This window comes from Glycine max, chromosome 16 (genome assembly GCF_000004515.6).
Source record: "Glycine max cultivar Williams 82 chromosome 16, Glycine_max_v4.0, whole genome shotgun sequence".
Lineage (NCBI taxonomy): Eukaryota > Viridiplantae > Streptophyta > Magnoliopsida > Fabales > Fabaceae > Glycine > Glycine max.
In genome coordinates this window covers 35,921,083-35,939,641 of record NC_038252.2, presented here as the reverse complement: position 1 = coordinate 35,939,641, position 18,559 = coordinate 35,921,083, and the positions used below count along the sequence as shown (strand labels likewise).

The following is an 18,559-nucleotide window of genomic DNA, read 5'->3' as shown; positions in this document are numbered from 1 at the left end:
CAAAAAAAAGCCATCGATAACTTAATAACTTTTTTATTCTTAATTAACTCAGTTATAAACTTTTTGTCATATTTCTATTAGTTTTGAATCTTTGAATTTTATTGTTTATATTTATTACTCCCTCTTATCTTTAATATAAGGTATAATTTAAATGAAATTAATGATTAAGACATTTTATAATTTTTATGAAACAATTAATTGTTTTTCTATTATTAATTCTTATTAAATGTTTCAAGTATTATTAGTGTTTTTATTTATTGATAATGATATATAATACTCTCATACTTTAATAGTTTTACTTCACCAGATTAATAATTATTAATAAAGATAAAATTAATACATTAAATAAAAGATTTATGCGACAAGAACTTCTAAAAACTCACATGAAAATTAAAAGAAAGTTGTTCCCCGTCCTGCTTATTTAACAATTTTGTAGGATTTTTTTTTTAAAAAAGTATTCTTTAATTTATGTGTTAGGTCCAAGCCAAATCATTCCACTGCAAATCTGAAAGTAATATTATTAATTTTTCAACCCTTCCAGTCAAGCATATGTAATTGAATAACTTAAGGCACGCAATAAGACTATATTAAAAGCTACAGAGATAATATCCTATATTGAAACAAAGTCAAACAAATTCAAATAACAAGAAGAAAAAATATAGATCTGAAATATAAATTTTATAAATAATATGATTTGAAATAAATAGAAAAAAAGAAATAATATATATTTGTTAAATGTATAAAAAAAAACATAAATATCCATGTATCATCCTCGATCTAACAAGAAACGACCAAATTTTTTAGTTAGTATTCTACTCCAAACTACTACGAAAGATTGTTACCTAGCTCCCAAAACACCTCTCTTGGAAGACCCCATGGTTAACCTAGCTTTACCAAATACTCTATATAACTATTAATAGTTACAAGTATATTATTCATGAATAATTAAACCATCAATTAAAACATGTTACCTAATGCAGAAATTACCCTAAAACATATATGTCAGGATCAAACAATATTATCCACTTCATAGTTGCTTTACATTATTAATTGCAGCATCCATATATGACTTACAGTCCAGTCCGCCCTTCCAATAGGAGCCTAGCTTGTCGAAAAGCCATCAATAACGACTGAAATAAGTGTAGAAGCTTCTAAAAATAATATAAATAAGTGTAGAAAATTTCATCTAGCATAAGATTCTTCATTCTACGTGGCTCTTTCTTTCTGTTACATTATTTTTTGGACTAATTAATTGATAATTCCTTTACCAAATTTTTGCAGCCGCCATTGATGAATGATGGTGATATTTATTACTTGTTTTTCTGTTTTTTCTATCCTTATTTCCTTCTAGAAAAGAATTTATATATCCCATACTATATATTCAACGATAAAAAAGTGACAGATTAATTATTTACTCTAATTCAATCGATTGCATAAGATGCGTAATATTATAAACTTCTACCGATAAAAAAAAATACATATTTTTCACAAACACGTAGCTGGTGAGGACCTCCAACGCTACCTTATAAAGAAAAGATACTACACACAGCCCGAGTCATTGCATCATCTATCAACTGAGAAACCCAATGTGGATCTCTCAGCAAGAAAACTCTTCAAGTTGGTTCTTCCTCCCAGTTGTTACCTTCATCATCCTCTTTCTTTTACGTACTTTCCTCAATCTTTTATCCAACCGGAACAATGATTCCAAAAAACCCTCACCACCATCTCCTCCAAAGCTTCCAATAATAGGAAACCTCCATCAACTTGGTACCCACATTCACCGCAGTCTCCAATCCTTAGCTCAAACCTATGGTTCTTTAATGCTACTTCACTTAGGAAAAGTGCCAGTCCTTGTTGTCTCAACAGCTGAGGCAGCTCGTGAAGTTTTGAAAACACATGACCCCGTTTTCTCCAACAAACCACATCGTAAGATGTTTGATATCCTCTTGTATGGTTCCAAAGATGTGGCATCTGCTCCATATGGCAACTACTGGAGGCAGACAAGGAGTATCCTTGTTTTGCATCTTCTCAGTGCCAAAAAGGTTCAATCCTTCGAGGCAGTGAGAGAAGAGGAAATCTCCATAATGATGGAAAATATTAGGAAGTGTTGTGCATCATTGATGCCTGTGGATTTAACTGGCTTATTTTGTATAGTGGCCAATGATATAGTGTGTAGAGCTGCTCTTGGAAGAAGATACAGTGGAGAAGGAGGGAGTAAGCTTCGCGGGCCGATCAACGAGATGGCGGAGCTGATGGGTACTCCGGTTTTAGGAGACTATTTACCTTGGCTTGATTGGTTGGGGAGAGTTAATGGGATGTATGGTAGGGCAGAGAGAGCGGCTAAAAAGGTTGATGAATTCTTTGATGAAGTTGTTGATGAGCATGTTAATAAGGGAGGCCATGATGGGCATGGTGATGGTGTCAATGATGAAGACCAGAATGATTTGGTGGACATTTTGTTGAGGATCCAAAAGACAAACGCCATGGGATTTGAGATTGATAGAACAACCATAAAGGCTTTGATACTGGTATGTAATATTAATACATTTTTTATTTATCATTTAGTTCCTAAAATTCTAATAGCCAACTACCTAATTTTCTAAAAAAAAAAAAAATACCTAGACCCCCCTATGCCTAAAGATACCTAGTGAGAGAAAGAAAAAAAAATAGAAAAAAGTTTCAAGATTTAAATACTCTTAAAATCCAAATATCTAATAGATATTTTTTTTATTTCTCTTTTTTTTTATCACATCATAATATTTATCATATATACCTATATTTTTCTCTCTCTTTATCTCTTTAGGCCTGTAATAGTATTTTGGTGTGCATTAATCTTTTTTAATAAAAAAAGTATAAATATTATTAGTGTTATGATGTGATCGAAAAAAAGATAAAAAAATAATGAATATTTAACATGTGTTTAGAAAGACGAGTTTCTAAATATTATTCCTTATCTTCTAACTTCATAAAATCTTTACTTTCTGAAACTTCATGGTACGTAGAGTGAGTCTATTGCAAAGAGTTAAATAATAAGTTCTGAACATTTTCTCTAGTTCACTTGTTTTCCAAAAGCTATGTGTTTTTCGATCGATTTTCCATGTAGTGTGCTTTTACTCTACTTTCCTAAGCAAAAGTTAGGTCGCATATTTGTTGCACAAAATCTTAATACGTGTTTAGTTTATTTTCCTTTCTTGGAATTAATTCCAAGTTATTTCTTTCAGGATATGTTTGGTGCAGGTACTGAAACTACCTCCACAATTCTAGAGTGGATAATGACAGAACTCTTAAGGCATCCAATAGTGATGCAAAAGCTACAAGGTGAGGTCAGGAATGTGGTTAGAGATAGAACCCACATATCCGAAGAGGATTTGAGTAATATGCATTACTTGAAGGCAGTGATTAAAGAAACTTTTCGATTACATCCCCCAATTACCATATTGGCCCCAAGGGAATCCACGCAAAATACTAAGGTGATGGGCTATGACATTGCAGCTGGCACGCAAGTAATGGTTAATGCTTGGGCAATTGCAAGAGATCCTTCATATTGGGACCAGCCTGAAGAGTTTCAGCCAGAAAGGTTCCTAAATAGTTCAATTGATGTCAAAGGACATGATTTCCAACTGCTCCCATTTGGAGCAGGAAGGAGGGCTTGCCCAGGATTAACATTTTCCATGGTTGTAGTTGAGCTGGTAATAGCAAACCTTGTTCACCAATTTAATTGGGCAATACCTAAAGGAGTGGTGGGGGATCAGACAATGGACATAACTGAAACTACTGGGTTATCCATTCATAGAAAATTTCCTCTTATAGCAATTGCATCCCCACATGCATAAGAAGCGTTTTTTTTTTATCAGTGGTGGAAATAAGAAGCCATGAATATTAAAGATATACAAGAGGAAATACCTGAAAAGAAAAATAAGGGAGTATTCTCTCGTTAATGTATCATTAAAATAACTTATGGCCAAGAGTGCCTTCATAGTATAATCTATGGTTAATGATAGTTGAACTGCATTGGTTGGTTTATTTAGTTATGGTTATTCAATTATTGTATTTTTGACATTCAATTGTACTTTGAGATCTCTATTATACGTATGAAATTAATGTTTAATCAAGAGACCTTTATAATTTCCCTTTCCAAAATCTGGTCGACTTAACTCACTTTCTATATATATATATATATATATATATATATATATATATATATATTAAATATCTTTGAAGGTGTTTAAGCTAGATTGGACCAGAGATATAATACCTTCGAAACTCGTACATCCTTTCCTGTGAAACCTTTAGTACTTCGATAGTTTTCCAATTTTTGTTGTCATTCAAGTTGAAAAAGGACAATTTTCCACCACGGCAATAGCAAGCCATGACAACACTCAAAGCTTTAAACTTCAGAGAAATACATAAATTGGTGATGTGTTCCACCTAAAATATAACTATGAATTTGATTAAAATTTAGGATAAATGGACTTAATTATGTGGTGATCATAAACTTATGAACATATATCAGCAGCGGACAGATCATACACGTGATCCCCAGCATACAACTAAGAAAAACCCATCTGAAAGTGCCATCAAGCTATGGCAGCAACTAATAGACGCAAACCAAACTAATACCATACAGATCCAACAAAACTGAATATTAACATATACAATCGTGAATTGCATACATAGAAGAATATTCGAAACTTATGGTCTGAGATAACATCAAAGTGCTCCTCCTTTATATTGTTGATTGGCATTAACAATCCACCAAAAAAGCACCTTCCCAGCACGGGTTAACGTTGCGTGTTGTAATTGTTTGGGGAGGTGAGTGATTGGGTTATTATTTTAGGGCAAGGACAAGTATATGAGTGGACCTTATTCCTTCGGTTTGTAAGTATTCACTCCTCATTTTTAGGTCTAAATACTGTATAACCCATGGGATTCAGAGACTGATTCAAATTGCTATTTGATTATATCCTGCTTTTGGTACCTCTACTACTCCTAATTAATATATTTTGCCTATTTAAAAAAACAATGGAAGGTATAGAAAATAAAAAAACTAGCCAGGTTGATGATCATAAACAAAAATTTAAGTTGACAAGACTTTGTTTGATAAGGAAATTATAAAGATCGCTTGATTAAACACTGTATAGATACAATTGAATGGTAGCTGCAAAGTATTGAATAGCCACAACTAAAGAGACCAATCAATACATTTATTCAACTATCATTATAATTAAAAGAACTATTGGCCATAAAATATTTCGATAATACATTATTGAGATTAAAATCCCTTATTTCATTTTCCTTCCAAGTTATTATTTTATCATTAATTATTCACTTCATATATATGTAGGGATAGATGCTACTGCCACAAGAGGGAATTTTCTATGAACGGAAAGCCCAATAGTTTCAGTCATGTCCATTGTCTGATCCCCCACCACTCCACTGGGTATTTCCCAATTAAATTGGTGAACAAGGTTTGCTATTACCAGCTCAATCATAGCCATGGAAAACATTAATCCTGGGCAACTCCTCCTTCCTGCTCCAAATGGGATCAGTTGAAAATCATGTCCTTTGACATCTATTGAACTATTTAAGAACCTTTCTGGCTGAAACTCTTCAGGTTGGTCCCAATATGAAGGATCTCTTGCAATTGCCCAAGCATTAACAATTATTTGTGTGCCAATTCCAATGTCATAGCCCATCACTTTGGTATCTTGAATGGATTCCCTTGGAATCAATAAGGGAAGTGGTGGGTGTAAACGGAAAGTTTCTTTAATCACTGCCTTCAAGTAATGCATGCTACTCAGATCATCCTTAGTTATGTGAGTTCTATCTCCAACCACATTCCTTACCTCAGCTTGTAGCTTCTGCATCACAATTGGGTGCTTTAAGAGTTCTGTCATCATCCACCCTAAGATTGAGGCGGTAGTATCAGTACCTGCACCAAACATATCCTAAAAGAAATTCCTATTAATTGTCAATTTCGTTGTCGACCTTTGAATTCCAAGAAAGAAAATAAACTCAACATTTATCCAAGTTTTCATAACTAGCAAAGCATATGACCTAATATTTTGTCGAAGAATCATACTACAGTGGAATTAAAAGGAAAATATAACTTTTGTACAATAATTAGACTAAAAAGAAAGGTTAGTAACATATTCTTTTAACTCTTTTTTTAATAGTGTTTTCTAGCATGCTTGAAGAGTGGAATTCATGTAAGCCTTATTAAATAAAAATTAGAACCTAATAAAACTCTCTGGCATACTACTCACTGAACCCCAAATGAATTTAAAATGTTGTTCCTAATTTACATTACACCAATGTGGAAGATACAAAAATAAATAGTAAACCACCACTTTCTTAGGATGTATACGCCAGTCACCTTATCTAAACTTTACAAAGCCATTACTTGTCTTTTTTCACATCATTTGACATAAAGGATGAGAGTAAATTATGTTTTAATTAGAAAAGTAAAGAATTTATAAAGTTAGAAACAAAGATCGACTATGAGTATGTTTGGATAAACTTATCTAAAATCATTTCTAAGATAAGAAAAATATAAAAAAATGAAATGAATTTTTCATGAGTTAAATTAATTCTTCATTAGTTATAAATTTATAAATGTACTTTTATCTTTTAGAAAAATGATATGATAGAACTTCTATATATAAATTAGTTAATAAAGAGTTAATTCATGAAAAAATTCATTTCAATTTTTTTCTTTAAAGTATTTTTTAAAAAATTTATCCAAACATATCCCTATATATATAGTTTCAAGATTAATTATTAGGACCTAATTAATGCAGGATTAGACATGTACTAATCTTATATACTTACCAGGATCAAAGCCTTTATGATGGTTCTATCATTCTGAAGTCCTACTGCGTTTGTCCTTTGGATCCTCAACAAAATGTCCACAAAATCATTGTGACCTTCATCATTAACACCATCGTTGTCTCTCTTACTAAGATGCTCATCAACAACTTCATCAAAAAACTCATCAAGCTGTTTAAACGCTCTCTCAGCTTTGCCATATATCCCATTAACTCTTCCCAACCGTTCAAGCCAAGGTATAAAGTCCCCTATGACTGAAACTCCCAATAGCTCCACCATCACGTTCAATGGCTCACGAAGCTTACTCCCACCTTCTCCACTGTACCTCCTTCCAAGAGCAGCTCTACACACTATATCATTGGTGAGTTTAAAAAATAAATCAGTTAAATTCACAGGCATCAAGGAAGAACAACACTGCCTAATATTCTCCATCATTATGGAGATTTCCTCTTCTCTCACTGCACCAAAGGATTGAACCTTTTTGGCACTGAGAAGATGAAAGACACAGATACTCCTTATCTCCCTCCAAAAATGGCCATATGAAGAAGATACCACATCTTGGGAACCATACAAGAGGATATCAAACATCTTACGATGTGGTCTGTTGGAGAAAACCAGGTCATGTGTTTTCATAACTTCACGAGCAGCCTCAGCAGTTGAGACAACAAGAACTGGCACTTTTCCAAAATGAAGTAACATCAAAGGGCCATTGTTTTGAGCTAAGGATTGGAGAGTGCGGTGAGTGAGGGTGCCAAGTTGATGGAGATTTCCTATTATTGGAAGCTTTGGAAGAGATAGTTGTGTAGTTTTGTTGGCTATTGCGGTGTTGGAATTATTATTCCATTTGGATGATAAGTGATTGTGGACAGAAGAACACAAAACAAAGAGGCTGAAAGCAACCATTAATGGGATGAAAGCAACCATTTCAGAGGTTGACATTGGGTTTTAGTTGTAGTAGTGTGTAGTGTCTTTTCCTTAATACGTATCAATGCAGAATATGGTATTTATAAGCGTTGGAACTTGGAAATCATCGCCAGCTAGCTACGTGTGTTTGTGGAGAATATGTTTACGTTTCATATTTTACACACGACCTAAGTGTGCAACACTTTCTTTAAGGTAAATTATTTACGGATTCCTAGTGAGAGAAAGATGAAAGAAAGAAAAATTAATATAGGCATTATTGGTGATATGATGGGATAAGAAAAATGAGATATAAATATTAATGGAATGTTTTTAAAAAAATAAGTGTTCAAATATGATTTCTCTTTTCTAAATTCTTGAAAAACAATAATAATAAGAAAAATATATTTGAACACTTAAAATGTTAGTTGACACCTAGAGAGTGATGAGAAAAGATTAAAAATATATGTATAATAAGTGATATTATAGAAAAAAGAGATAGGAATAAATAAAAAATGTTGATCAAATGTTCAAAATAGTGGGATGTAAAAATATCATGAGTTCATGAAAAATATATTTTGACACCTAAATGTCAATAGACACCTAACTGGTGAGAGAGAAAAATGAAAACAAAAAATATAGATATGATATTTGATATAATTATGTGATAGAAATTAAGAAAAAAATAAAGAAAAATAAAAATTATTAAAGAGATATTTGAAATATTGAAAGGTACGTCAAGATGTCACCACTCTATAATAATATGATATGGATGTATGAAAATGGTTCGCACACTTCAGCTTTAAATTATTATATAAGAGACAGATGATTTTATTTTAATTATTTTGTATTTTTATTTTGTGATATAATATTATTGTATTATATTTTTTTTACCACTATATATAAATACTTTACAAATATAATTTTCTTGGAGAACAAAACATTTACAGCAATATGAAACTAAATTTTTAGTAGATATTTTGTCATATACAAAAACTTGATACCTTATTTAATTAAGAGAAATCAAATATGTAGTATTCAAATGAATATTAATTCTTTTATAACATTATCATGTTTCAAATCAAGTAAGAGGAAATCCAAACATTAATTATGCATGTAATTATCCATTGTCTTTATGCAAATGTTATATATATAAAATCTGGGATCAAACCAATTCAGACCGGTTTAACTAAAAGTTAGTATCATGATCATTTCAATTACACAACTGGATAGTTTATGACGTAGTTAATTCTAAAAACTGGCCACCTCAGTTTTAAATGATAAAAACATGTGAGAATCCAGTAAATCTACTTGGTCGATTTGTCCACTACTGCAATGCATCTAATGTCTGCACAAAATTAACCTGCACTCACCTTAAGTGACATGTACTATTTTTCCTGTGTAAATTGAAGTGACAGCACTGAACTTAGCCTCCAATGTACAACTCATATTCCAATGGCACGTTTTATTGGTGAATTGAAACGTTGAGGCATGCAGCTGAACCTGAATTGTATTTTTATTGTTGAATTTGAAATATAGTGTGTTTGTTGCTTTTGACATCTAAAATGATGATAAAAAATTAAAAAATAGAATCAATTGTTTGTTTGCTTAGACTTTCAATGCGAAACTGAGAGAAAGAAAGAAAAAACAAAACAAAGAACAACGTAGAGTGAAGAATCTTATACTAGCTGAAATTTTGTATACTTGTTCTCAGCACATGCTTTCATAGCACATGCTTTCACCCATAATTGTAATTGAAATATTATACATGAAAAATCAAGAAAATTTGTATGAGGTGGACGGTTTCTTGTTTTTCAAAACGCGCATGTACTCTTCGATTCCAAGATGAATTTAGTGATTGCGTCAAGGATTAGTAGACTCACATCTTTATATATAATTTGACTATAATAAATCAGGTAAAAACAAAAACAAAAAACCTACTTAACAATGTTAATAAAAAAAGATTTTTAATTATTATAGATAAAAGTTTCAACTACTTTGTAAAAGAACTACATAGCAGTACAAGTTCTCTCTTTCGTTTTAAAACCCCTAAATATTGAACTCCTAAACTTTCCTATTATTGATGCAAAAGTTTACCAAATTGATGAAAGTAGAATTCAAATTTTCTCTTATAATTATTTGGAAATAAAAAAAAATATTAGAAAAAAAAATGTCGATCTCTACCTTTGAAGGAGTTGAAACTGAATAAATAGATAACTGGTCCATTTCGTCAAATTAGGTGGGTGTACGTACTACTTGCAAACTTCCTCTTATCGTTTTGTATTGTTCAGAGCAATGAATCTCAAACTTAATGTTGTAAATACAGAGCATAATAATGTATTCGAGAGTTCTATATAGGTACGCATGAGTTTCATGCTGCCTTCTAGCCGGAAATCATCCTATGGTTACTATTCTTTTTTTTTTTTAGAGATTATCGATGTTTTTCAACTGATTAAGTCAGAAATTAATTCATTGTCGATACATGATTATCATTAATTTAAGAAAATTTTACACACTAAAGATGTATTTTCATGTTAAATAAATCATTATTCTACATGTGAATGTGTTGAGATCTTAGATTGTTGTACTAATCCTATGAATTTATGATTACTCATCTAATATCACATGGTGTGTTATGACTTTTTATAATTTTTAAATTTTGAAAATCAACAAATTTCAAATTGAAACGAATTTAAAAAACATATAATATTTTGGAGACTGCAATTATATTCAAGCGATTATAAATTTAAATTGGTTAAAGTCTTCATATAATTAATGTGTAATTTCAAAGTGTTAAGTTAATTTTTTTTTAGATAATTATCTTTCTATAATTCAAAATTTATTTTATGAGAGTTGATGAATCTTCAATTAATGATAATTTAGTGAGTCAATTCAAGAAATTAAATAACAAAAATCATAAGAAATGTCATTATTAGTTAGGAATCACTAAAATTAAGCAAAAATATTAGAAATACTATTAGAAATTATAAAAGAATGTAATCACTTAATTCTTGGAGATTTTGTAGGATTTGAAGAAAACTGCCTCCATCACTTAGTGATGATACCATTGCTTGGTGATGGCATGCCTGGTATGAATACCCCTGCCTCTCCAAAGCAAGCCCTGCCTCCATCACTTAGTGATGATACCATTGCTTGGTGATGGCATGCCTGGTATGAATACCCCTGCCTCTCCAAAGCAAGCCCTACCTCCACCCAACACCACCGCCTCAACCACCCTGTGATGATACAGAGGTTGGCCCTGTAATGGTTTTGTCTTCACAGTTGGGGCTGACATTGGTTCGGTGGTTGTTATTTTAGGGGTATGTTTTGTTTGGTGCATATTTGGTGGCAGTTATTCTTTATCTTTGTCAATGAAATAAAGTTAAACTTCCCATTTATTAGGAAATAATGATGCATTTTAAATAAAGTTAAACTCATTTTGATGTGTATGCATAGTAATTGGGTTCTCAGTGGCAGCAAGAGATTCATCTGAATCTAAAAACTTCGTACCCCATGGGGGAGGGATGTTGTACGCAGCCTTACCCTTGCATATACAAAGAGGCTGTTTCCGGATTCGAACCCATGACCAACAAGTCATCAAGGCACAACTTTACCGCTGCACCAGGGCTCGTCATCTGAATCTGATAGTATTAAAAATTGGGGCATAATACTCAAACACAAATCACATAAAAAGCACAAGGAAATAAGAAATGAAATATAGTTTCAGTTTGGGATATTTCCTCCCTTTAAGCATCCAACCTTAATTCCTTATAAAAGCCACAAGCAAATTCCTCAAAGATGCCGAAAACAAACCAATTTACCAGAGTACAAAAGTGTGAACGGATCATAATAATCATGATGAAGAAAGGAACTACATACATACAAATGATACAAAAACAGTGATTCATTTAGTTTTCTTGAATCCACAAAATGAAACTAGACAGTGGATTTTATTTCATCGATCACTGTCTAAGAACCATTAGCTTGAGGAGTTGAAGACTTCTTTCCCTCGATGTCCATCTCTTTTACACTATCACTCAGTGAAGACGACTCACATTTCTCCACCTTACTGGGTTCAGAATTATTATCTTCGTCACTTTCATCCTCAAGAGAACCCCTCTGTTGCAGCTCTTTGACTTTAAGAAATTCATCATAGTGGGCCTTTCTGTGCTCTTTAAAACTCAAGTTCCTATCTGTTTCAGAATCTAACAGTATTTCAGGTTACGTTAGTAAATGAATAGGCAATCCATTAATACAAAAGCAAATATGCCTACTAAATTACTTGGAAAAAAAATGGCAAAAAATGTTTCATGCTCATCTAAATGGAATAATTTCCCTCCATGAGAAAGAAATGACAAGATTCCAATACCTTTTCCTTTTCACTATCAAATAGATCCCAACTCATTATCACACAGTTTACTGAAATTTGAAACAGTAAGCAATCTCCAAGTCTGATATTTTGCCCAGGCCCGCACAAGTACTATTCAAGATTTGGCAGAACATTCTAGGCTGTATAAATCAATTAGCTATTGGTCACCACCAACGAGAAAAAGCCCTTTCAGATCCAACAGTGTGGATGATAGGCAGAAAGAAGAGATAATTACTGCTGTCTTATTTTGTCTCAAATTATCACGACAGAACTAACTCATCATATGCAAGCAATTCTAAAAGTTGTGACAACTTGTATAGCTTTGGTTCCTGAAAGTTGTGATACATAAAATTAGTCCTTTAGGAGATAAATTTTTTTGCAGGTTAATAACTGTATAGTGTGAACTTGTTAGCAAGTTCACACTTTCAGAGAACAATTTATAAGACAAACACTTTCAGGGACCAAAGCAACCCAAGTTGTCACTTTCCAGGACCAAAAGATATATTAGCTCACCCATTTTCAACAAATATTATGTTCATATACATATAATTCCGGTTTAGAAAAATTAGAAAATTTCACAGCAGTAACAACCGACTTTCTATTCTTGTTTATGAAGCTAAAATAACAAAAACAGAAAACATGAGCAACGTCAACCAAATTCATTTATAGCTCTATTTTACTAGGTCTGTCAGAACCCTGATTCCATCATTATCTACACAAGAATCACATAATAAATGTCAAAGCAAAAGTAAACAACCTGACTTCACCTTATAATCCTTACAAGTTAAAATATGCAAATTAAGGCAATATTTTCAAAGATTTCAATTATTTCGATAAGAAAGCAATAATTAAAACCAAATCTCATAAAGGAGAAGCACAAGCACCCATTAAAGAGTAACAATCATAAAAAAAGCAATAAATGACATGATCTATGAGAAAAACAATCAAATAATAGTACAATACCATCATCATCTTGCTCCATTGCTTCTGGCTCATCCTCAGATGACGTCCAACCACCAGATTGTCCAGTGCCTCTTCTGCTACTGGAGGCTACATCATTCAGAGCACTCCATATTGCTTCAGCATGCATCGTGTGATTTTGATCATCAATACATGCATCAAAACTTCCTCGTACAGGGGATAGAGAACCTAGAAAAATTAGGTAATACATAGTCATTTTCAGAAGAAAAGTTGCTACACATACAATGTCTTTTTAAACTATAACAAAAGAGCAAGCCTGAGAATAGAACTTCAAAAAGAGCATCTCCACATACTTATCAACAGAGTTAGCTTAGTATATATGTTTTAGATTTACAAGTTTACAACCCAAACCATGCAGAGGGTCAACTAAAGAAGAATAAAAGCAATATTATAGTTAAAAGTAGTAGATAAGTCTTAAAATAAAATCAGAAGATTATTTGTATACATAGCCATATACCCATACATGCAGACTTAATTAAATAGAAACATAAAGTTTAAGTGATCTTTACATACTGTCATCATCAATCATAGGATGATATGGAGTCTTAGGCTCAGTAATTTTCTGCCTCACAGGTTTGTTTGCCTCAATTTCTCCAATATTAGCCTCATCCCACCTTACACGTCCCCTACAACGCAATACCAAAAGCAATATTCACAACATTAAGAATGGATAATATTATGAGCTTGAAAGTAGAACAGTATAAAAATAAAAAGATCATTGGAATACTCCTAAAATATATATTCCACCATTAGAGTGGAAGTACCAATATTCCATTAAACATTTTCATTTTTCAATCAATAAGCACACATTCCTCAACAAGCAATGCAATGTTCAAATCAAATTTCAAGTCTAATCCAGAAGATTTCTAAGACATTAAAAAACAAAATTGAACTCAGAAATGCCAGCCCATTTTTCTTCCTTAATTTGACGTTGGATTGATACAAACATGTTTATCTAGCAACGACCATACCCTTTACTTTTGCCTTTGTATGGGCTTTGTAAACAAACTCGAGTTATTGAGAAATTTTCTTTGGGCAGAAAGTGTTGTTTGTTTTATGCAAATAAAAATAAAATTCATAAAATTGGCATAATATTAACTCAAAAGTTCAATTGGCCAGAGACTGGTCGGAGATGACAAGATGCAGGAGAAGGTGAACAAATGCTGATGGAGGAGTCCTTCCTTGATCCTTATGTGAAGCTGTGAACAGATATCTACATATGAGAGAAGTTTAACAAGTTTTACGTGAGTGAGGGAATGGGACACTAGGATTGAGTAGGAAAAAAGTCACGTGCAGTTCCACATCCATCTCTCAAATCCTTGATGCTGCGACACAAGCTGCAACAGTGCAACCACAACACCCATAGTTACTGCAATAGCCAATTTTGTGGAAGGCACACCGCAACAGAGTCACGATTGTGAATCCAAGGAATTTTGCAACACCATAGCACACCTTTATTGCAGAAATTTCATTTGATACAGTATCAAAGTGATACTGAACAGAGACCCAACAGGATACAGTTCTCAAGATAGTAACCTTCCAAGTACCTGAAGCTCTGCCCACTAATAAAAAAAACTTCGTACCCCATTGCCCGGAGGCTCTTCGCTATGCGAAGGTATGGGGGAGGGATGTTGTACGCAGCCTTACCCACTAATGAATTCCTAAAATAAAAACTACCCCCCTCTCTTGGTTTTGCCCTACAACTTCTCCTTTAGTTAGTTACCTAACTTTAGTTGATATTCTGTTTTCCCTGCTGTCCAACCTATTCCTCCTCCTATAGACCTTATTTATTGGTGGTACTGTCACAATCATACCAAACATCAAAATGGCATGATCATTTATCATCCAAACTCCAAACTCTTGAGACACTGTTCAAAAAAGCATCTTTTATCTTCTATCTTTGAAAATAATTTGCACCAAAAATAGACTTAGAACATTATAGGAACCACTGATAACAACCCTATTACAAAACTCTAATACCCAAAGTGACTCCTTAACAATTCCAAATCCTGGGGAGCATTGGAGCAACCCTGATTAATTGTGCATCTTCCTAACAGCATATCAGTCATGCTTTACAATCAACAAAACATTATTTTTATCCTCACCTTTCATGTTCTATTTGTGCTAAAATTCAAGACAGAGAAAGAATTTGAGTTGTTATACAATCTCTAGCTAACTAAACATATATAGGCTTTGGTTACATATAGGAAGTCATTGAATGCATTACAAAGAAGAAAACATGAAAGAAAGAAAAAATTGCATTGGGCTAAACATCTGTTAGGCTGTATTCTAACAAAAAAAAACATACACATAGTCTATATAATATTGAACCACAAGAGTTGCAGCCTCCAACTTCAGAAATAAATGCCCCAGGCTAATTAAGGTATCATAAAGATCATCTCCCTAATATTGGCCTACCCTAGGAAAAGGACAAGTACCCACAAAAATATGCTACAACCAAATATTATATAGTCTTAACCTTCTTACCTTTCATTTATGATTTGTTTCCTCAAATATATCCAGGCTTCTTCTTGTATCAAACAAAAATAAACTAGAAAGCATGAAAGTAAAGGAACTTTGAGTCTTTGACTTTGTTTTAATAATATGCAGTTTTTGAAACATAAGTTATCTGTTCCCAAGAGTCCATATTCACCAATAAATCATGAAATTTTTCAACTTGTTAGAAAGTACAATTACCCTTGTAAAACTTTCATGGTTAAATTATCCCAGGTGAAGAGATTCCTCACCTTATCTCACTATAATATACAATATGCAATAAGAAGGACCATTTGATATCAGTCAGATTAAGAATTTTCTAGTAAAAAATTATATAAGCAAATAAAAAGAAGATTTTTTGCTTGCATTACTTCATTTTGGTAGACAGATTAGCTCTTCAAACACCAAAGTATGCAAGGCAATCCTGAAGTCGCTTGATCAACTGGAAAAACATGAGAGGTTTATGCGGTAAGTTATTGAGCTTCAAGAACACAAATAAATAACCAGGAGGGGGGAGGGGGGTCAAAGGAGAAAATATAGAAGAATGAAAAATCTAAGCAGAAACACCATCCTAGACTAGTTGAAGAATGCAAAAGCAATATAATAAATTGAGAGAAATAATTGTGAACTAAGAATTTGATGAAGAAGCAAAGGTAATAAGATTGATTCATAACAAAATTAAAAAATTGAGAGTTGAGAAATCCACTGAAAAAAGTCCTGCTATAGACAAGTAATACTGTATGCTTGTTTCCATCTTCCAATGACTATTATGGACTTACTATAGCATTCATATTTCATATTACAAGAATAAAACTTTATTAACTCCATACAAACCAGAAACTCAACATTATCATCAATTACTTGAACTATAGATTATTAAATTACAAATCCAAAACATTTTATCTAGCATATGTTTCTAAGTATAGGAAACAAAGTTGAAAACCTTTCACTTTAACAGGTTTCACTACCATAACATCAGCAATTTGAAAGTTACTATTTGACAGTCAAACCCTAAAACCTTGGGGATAATACACAAGTAACTAGTATCTTAAAAGCAAACCTACATAAAACTAAATTTAACTCAGAAATAAACACAAAGCAATTTCATTACACAGTAGGAAATGCGAAACACGGTAATTTGAAATCCATATTAGGCGAAGAACAAAACAGATAAAATCGATTGAGCACATCCAACAACGCCAATTCCATTTACAACCACAAGTCCAAAACCATCACTCTGGTGAATTTCGTAACCAAATTAAAAACTCACAAATTAAAGCGATAAGACTTCATCGTCTATTCCACGAAAACGAAAACGAAAAAAGAAAATCCATTTTCTCGGGAAACATACAGCGAGTGAAAGGGAAAAGGAAGTGATCAACAAAACTGGTACCTTGGAAAGGAATTGCAGAGTTAAGCTGCGCGCAGTCGCAAAATGCCTTCTTTTTTTCTTCTTCTTCACAGAACCGTGTTTTCTAGCAGAAGCATCCAAAGTTTTTCACCTTTTTCCGATATTGCCCCTTTTAATTTTTTCGAATTAGATAAATATTCAGATATTTAATACAATTATATATTTAAAATTAATTGAAACTTAATAATAAAGTCACAACATAAGTTGATTTAGTTGGTAAGCATTATACTCATGTAAATACTTCTTAAATATTTTGTTAGTTTTAAACTCACTTCAATTTTTTATATTAGAAAAATCTTTAAAATACAAAAATCCCTCTAGATGATAGTTAACAAGAAGTTAATACACGTACTGTTTAAGAAACTTTTTCTCATCGTTATTTGTCTTTAGATTGAAGTAAAAGTTAAATACTAATTATTTCAATAAATAATTTTGTAAAGATAAAAAGAATTTAATTTTTTTATAATACTTTTTATTTATCTTAATATTAATATTGCACGACTTGAGATTTGTAGAAGTACTAAATTATTAAAATTAAGAGAAAATGTATAACATAAAAATAAAATAAAAAAGTTAAAATATACGTCAACCTAACTTATATAGATGCATTTGGATTTATAGGTGGCGTGAGAACTAAGAAAGCTGGCGTAAAATTTAAGAAAGCTCTAGCATAAAATAATTTTTTAACAAAGAAACCTTACTTGGGAAGGTAGGGTGTTTTAATTTGATGCACAGTTGATATATTTGGTGTTTTTTTTTTTTATCTTTTCAAAAGTTTAATTTATCTCTTACTTTATTTTTTCAGTTTACTTATTTATTTTTTAAAAAAATATTTTAATTATTTATCTTATTTTTTATTTATTTAAAATTAACATTATTATGCATTTAAGATTGTACTTTTTTGTTAAAAATAAAGTGGGGGAGAAGGAGAAAAAACTAAACCAAAAAAATTATTTTTAAATGATTAAAAATATCATTATTAAATAAACTGAAAAACCAAAGTGAATAAACAAATGAAATAAAAGATAAAAACAAATCAAACAAATAACATAAAATATAAAAATTTAATTATTTATTTAGTTTTTATAATTTTTAAATTTATCACTTTTAATTCTTATAGTTAATATGAGAATTTTTTAGTCCTTAAAATTTAATAAGTGAATTTAATTTATTAATTCTAGCCGTTTATAATTAACTTTTTAAAGGAATGGAGAGTTAAACTTAACAAACAAAATAAATAACCAAATAGATGATTTAGCCTAATTTGAATAACATTTTTTTATATTATCTTCCTAATACTACTCTATTTGTTTTCCTACAGGCATAAGATAAAAAAAAAATTATAAAAAGTTAGGATAAAAATTTCTCACTCATTCGTATACCATAAAAATAAGAAGTGTGAAAAAAAATCATATGAAATTCAAAAAGAAAAAAGAAAAACTTTTTAATATAAAAAATTCTCCCGTTTCTCTGCTTTTCGTTTAATTCTCTCATTCTTTAATATAAAAAAGTGCGAGAGATGGTATAATAATAATAATAATAATAATAATAATAATAATAATAATAATAATAAT

The 18,559-nt window shown here is 31.6% G+C and overlaps 3 protein-coding genes across 8 annotated transcripts; 1 reads left to right on the top strand and 2 right to left on the bottom strand.

Moving 5' to 3' along the window:
- Nucleotides 1-1,542: 1,542 nt before the first annotated feature.
- Nucleotides 1,543-4,108, top strand: LOC100810137 (cytochrome P450 736A117). Its single transcript, XM_003548157.5, has 2 exons — nucleotides 1,543-2,528; nucleotides 3,222-4,108. Exons 1-2 carry the CDS (start codon nucleotides 1,587-1,589, stop codon nucleotides 3,831-3,833), a joined length of 1,554 nt encoding a protein of 517 aa, XP_003548205.1. The 5' UTR covers nucleotides 1,543-1,586; the 3' UTR covers nucleotides 3,834-4,108.
- A 1,222-nt stretch (nucleotides 4,109-5,330) lies between these two features.
- On the bottom strand, nucleotides 5,331-11,023 carry LOC100780543 (cytochrome P450 736A117). The gene is made up of 5 exons (XM_041010408.1): nucleotides 10,876-11,023; nucleotides 8,173-8,235; nucleotides 7,266-7,676; nucleotides 6,832-7,166; nucleotides 5,331-5,948 (listed from the first exon to the last, which is right to left on the bottom strand). Exons 1-5 carry the CDS (start codon nucleotides 11,021-11,023, stop codon nucleotides 5,331-5,333), a joined length of 1,575 nt encoding a protein of 524 aa, XP_040866342.1.
- A 409-nt stretch (nucleotides 11,024-11,432) lies between these two features.
- LOC100500286 (uncharacterized) lies at nucleotides 11,433-17,106 on the bottom strand. 6 transcript variants are annotated; one of them, XM_006598646.4, is made up of 5 exons: nucleotides 16,968-17,106; nucleotides 15,946-16,016; nucleotides 13,592-13,704; nucleotides 13,061-13,246; nucleotides 11,433-11,933 (listed from the first exon to the last, which is right to left on the bottom strand). In XM_006598646.4, exons 2-5 carry the CDS (start codon nucleotides 15,948-15,950, stop codon nucleotides 11,698-11,700), a joined length of 540 nt encoding a protein of 179 aa, XP_006598709.1. In that variant the 5' UTR covers nucleotides 15,951-16,016; nucleotides 16,968-17,106; the 3' UTR covers nucleotides 11,433-11,697.
- Nucleotides 17,107-18,559: the final 1,453 nt, after the last annotated feature.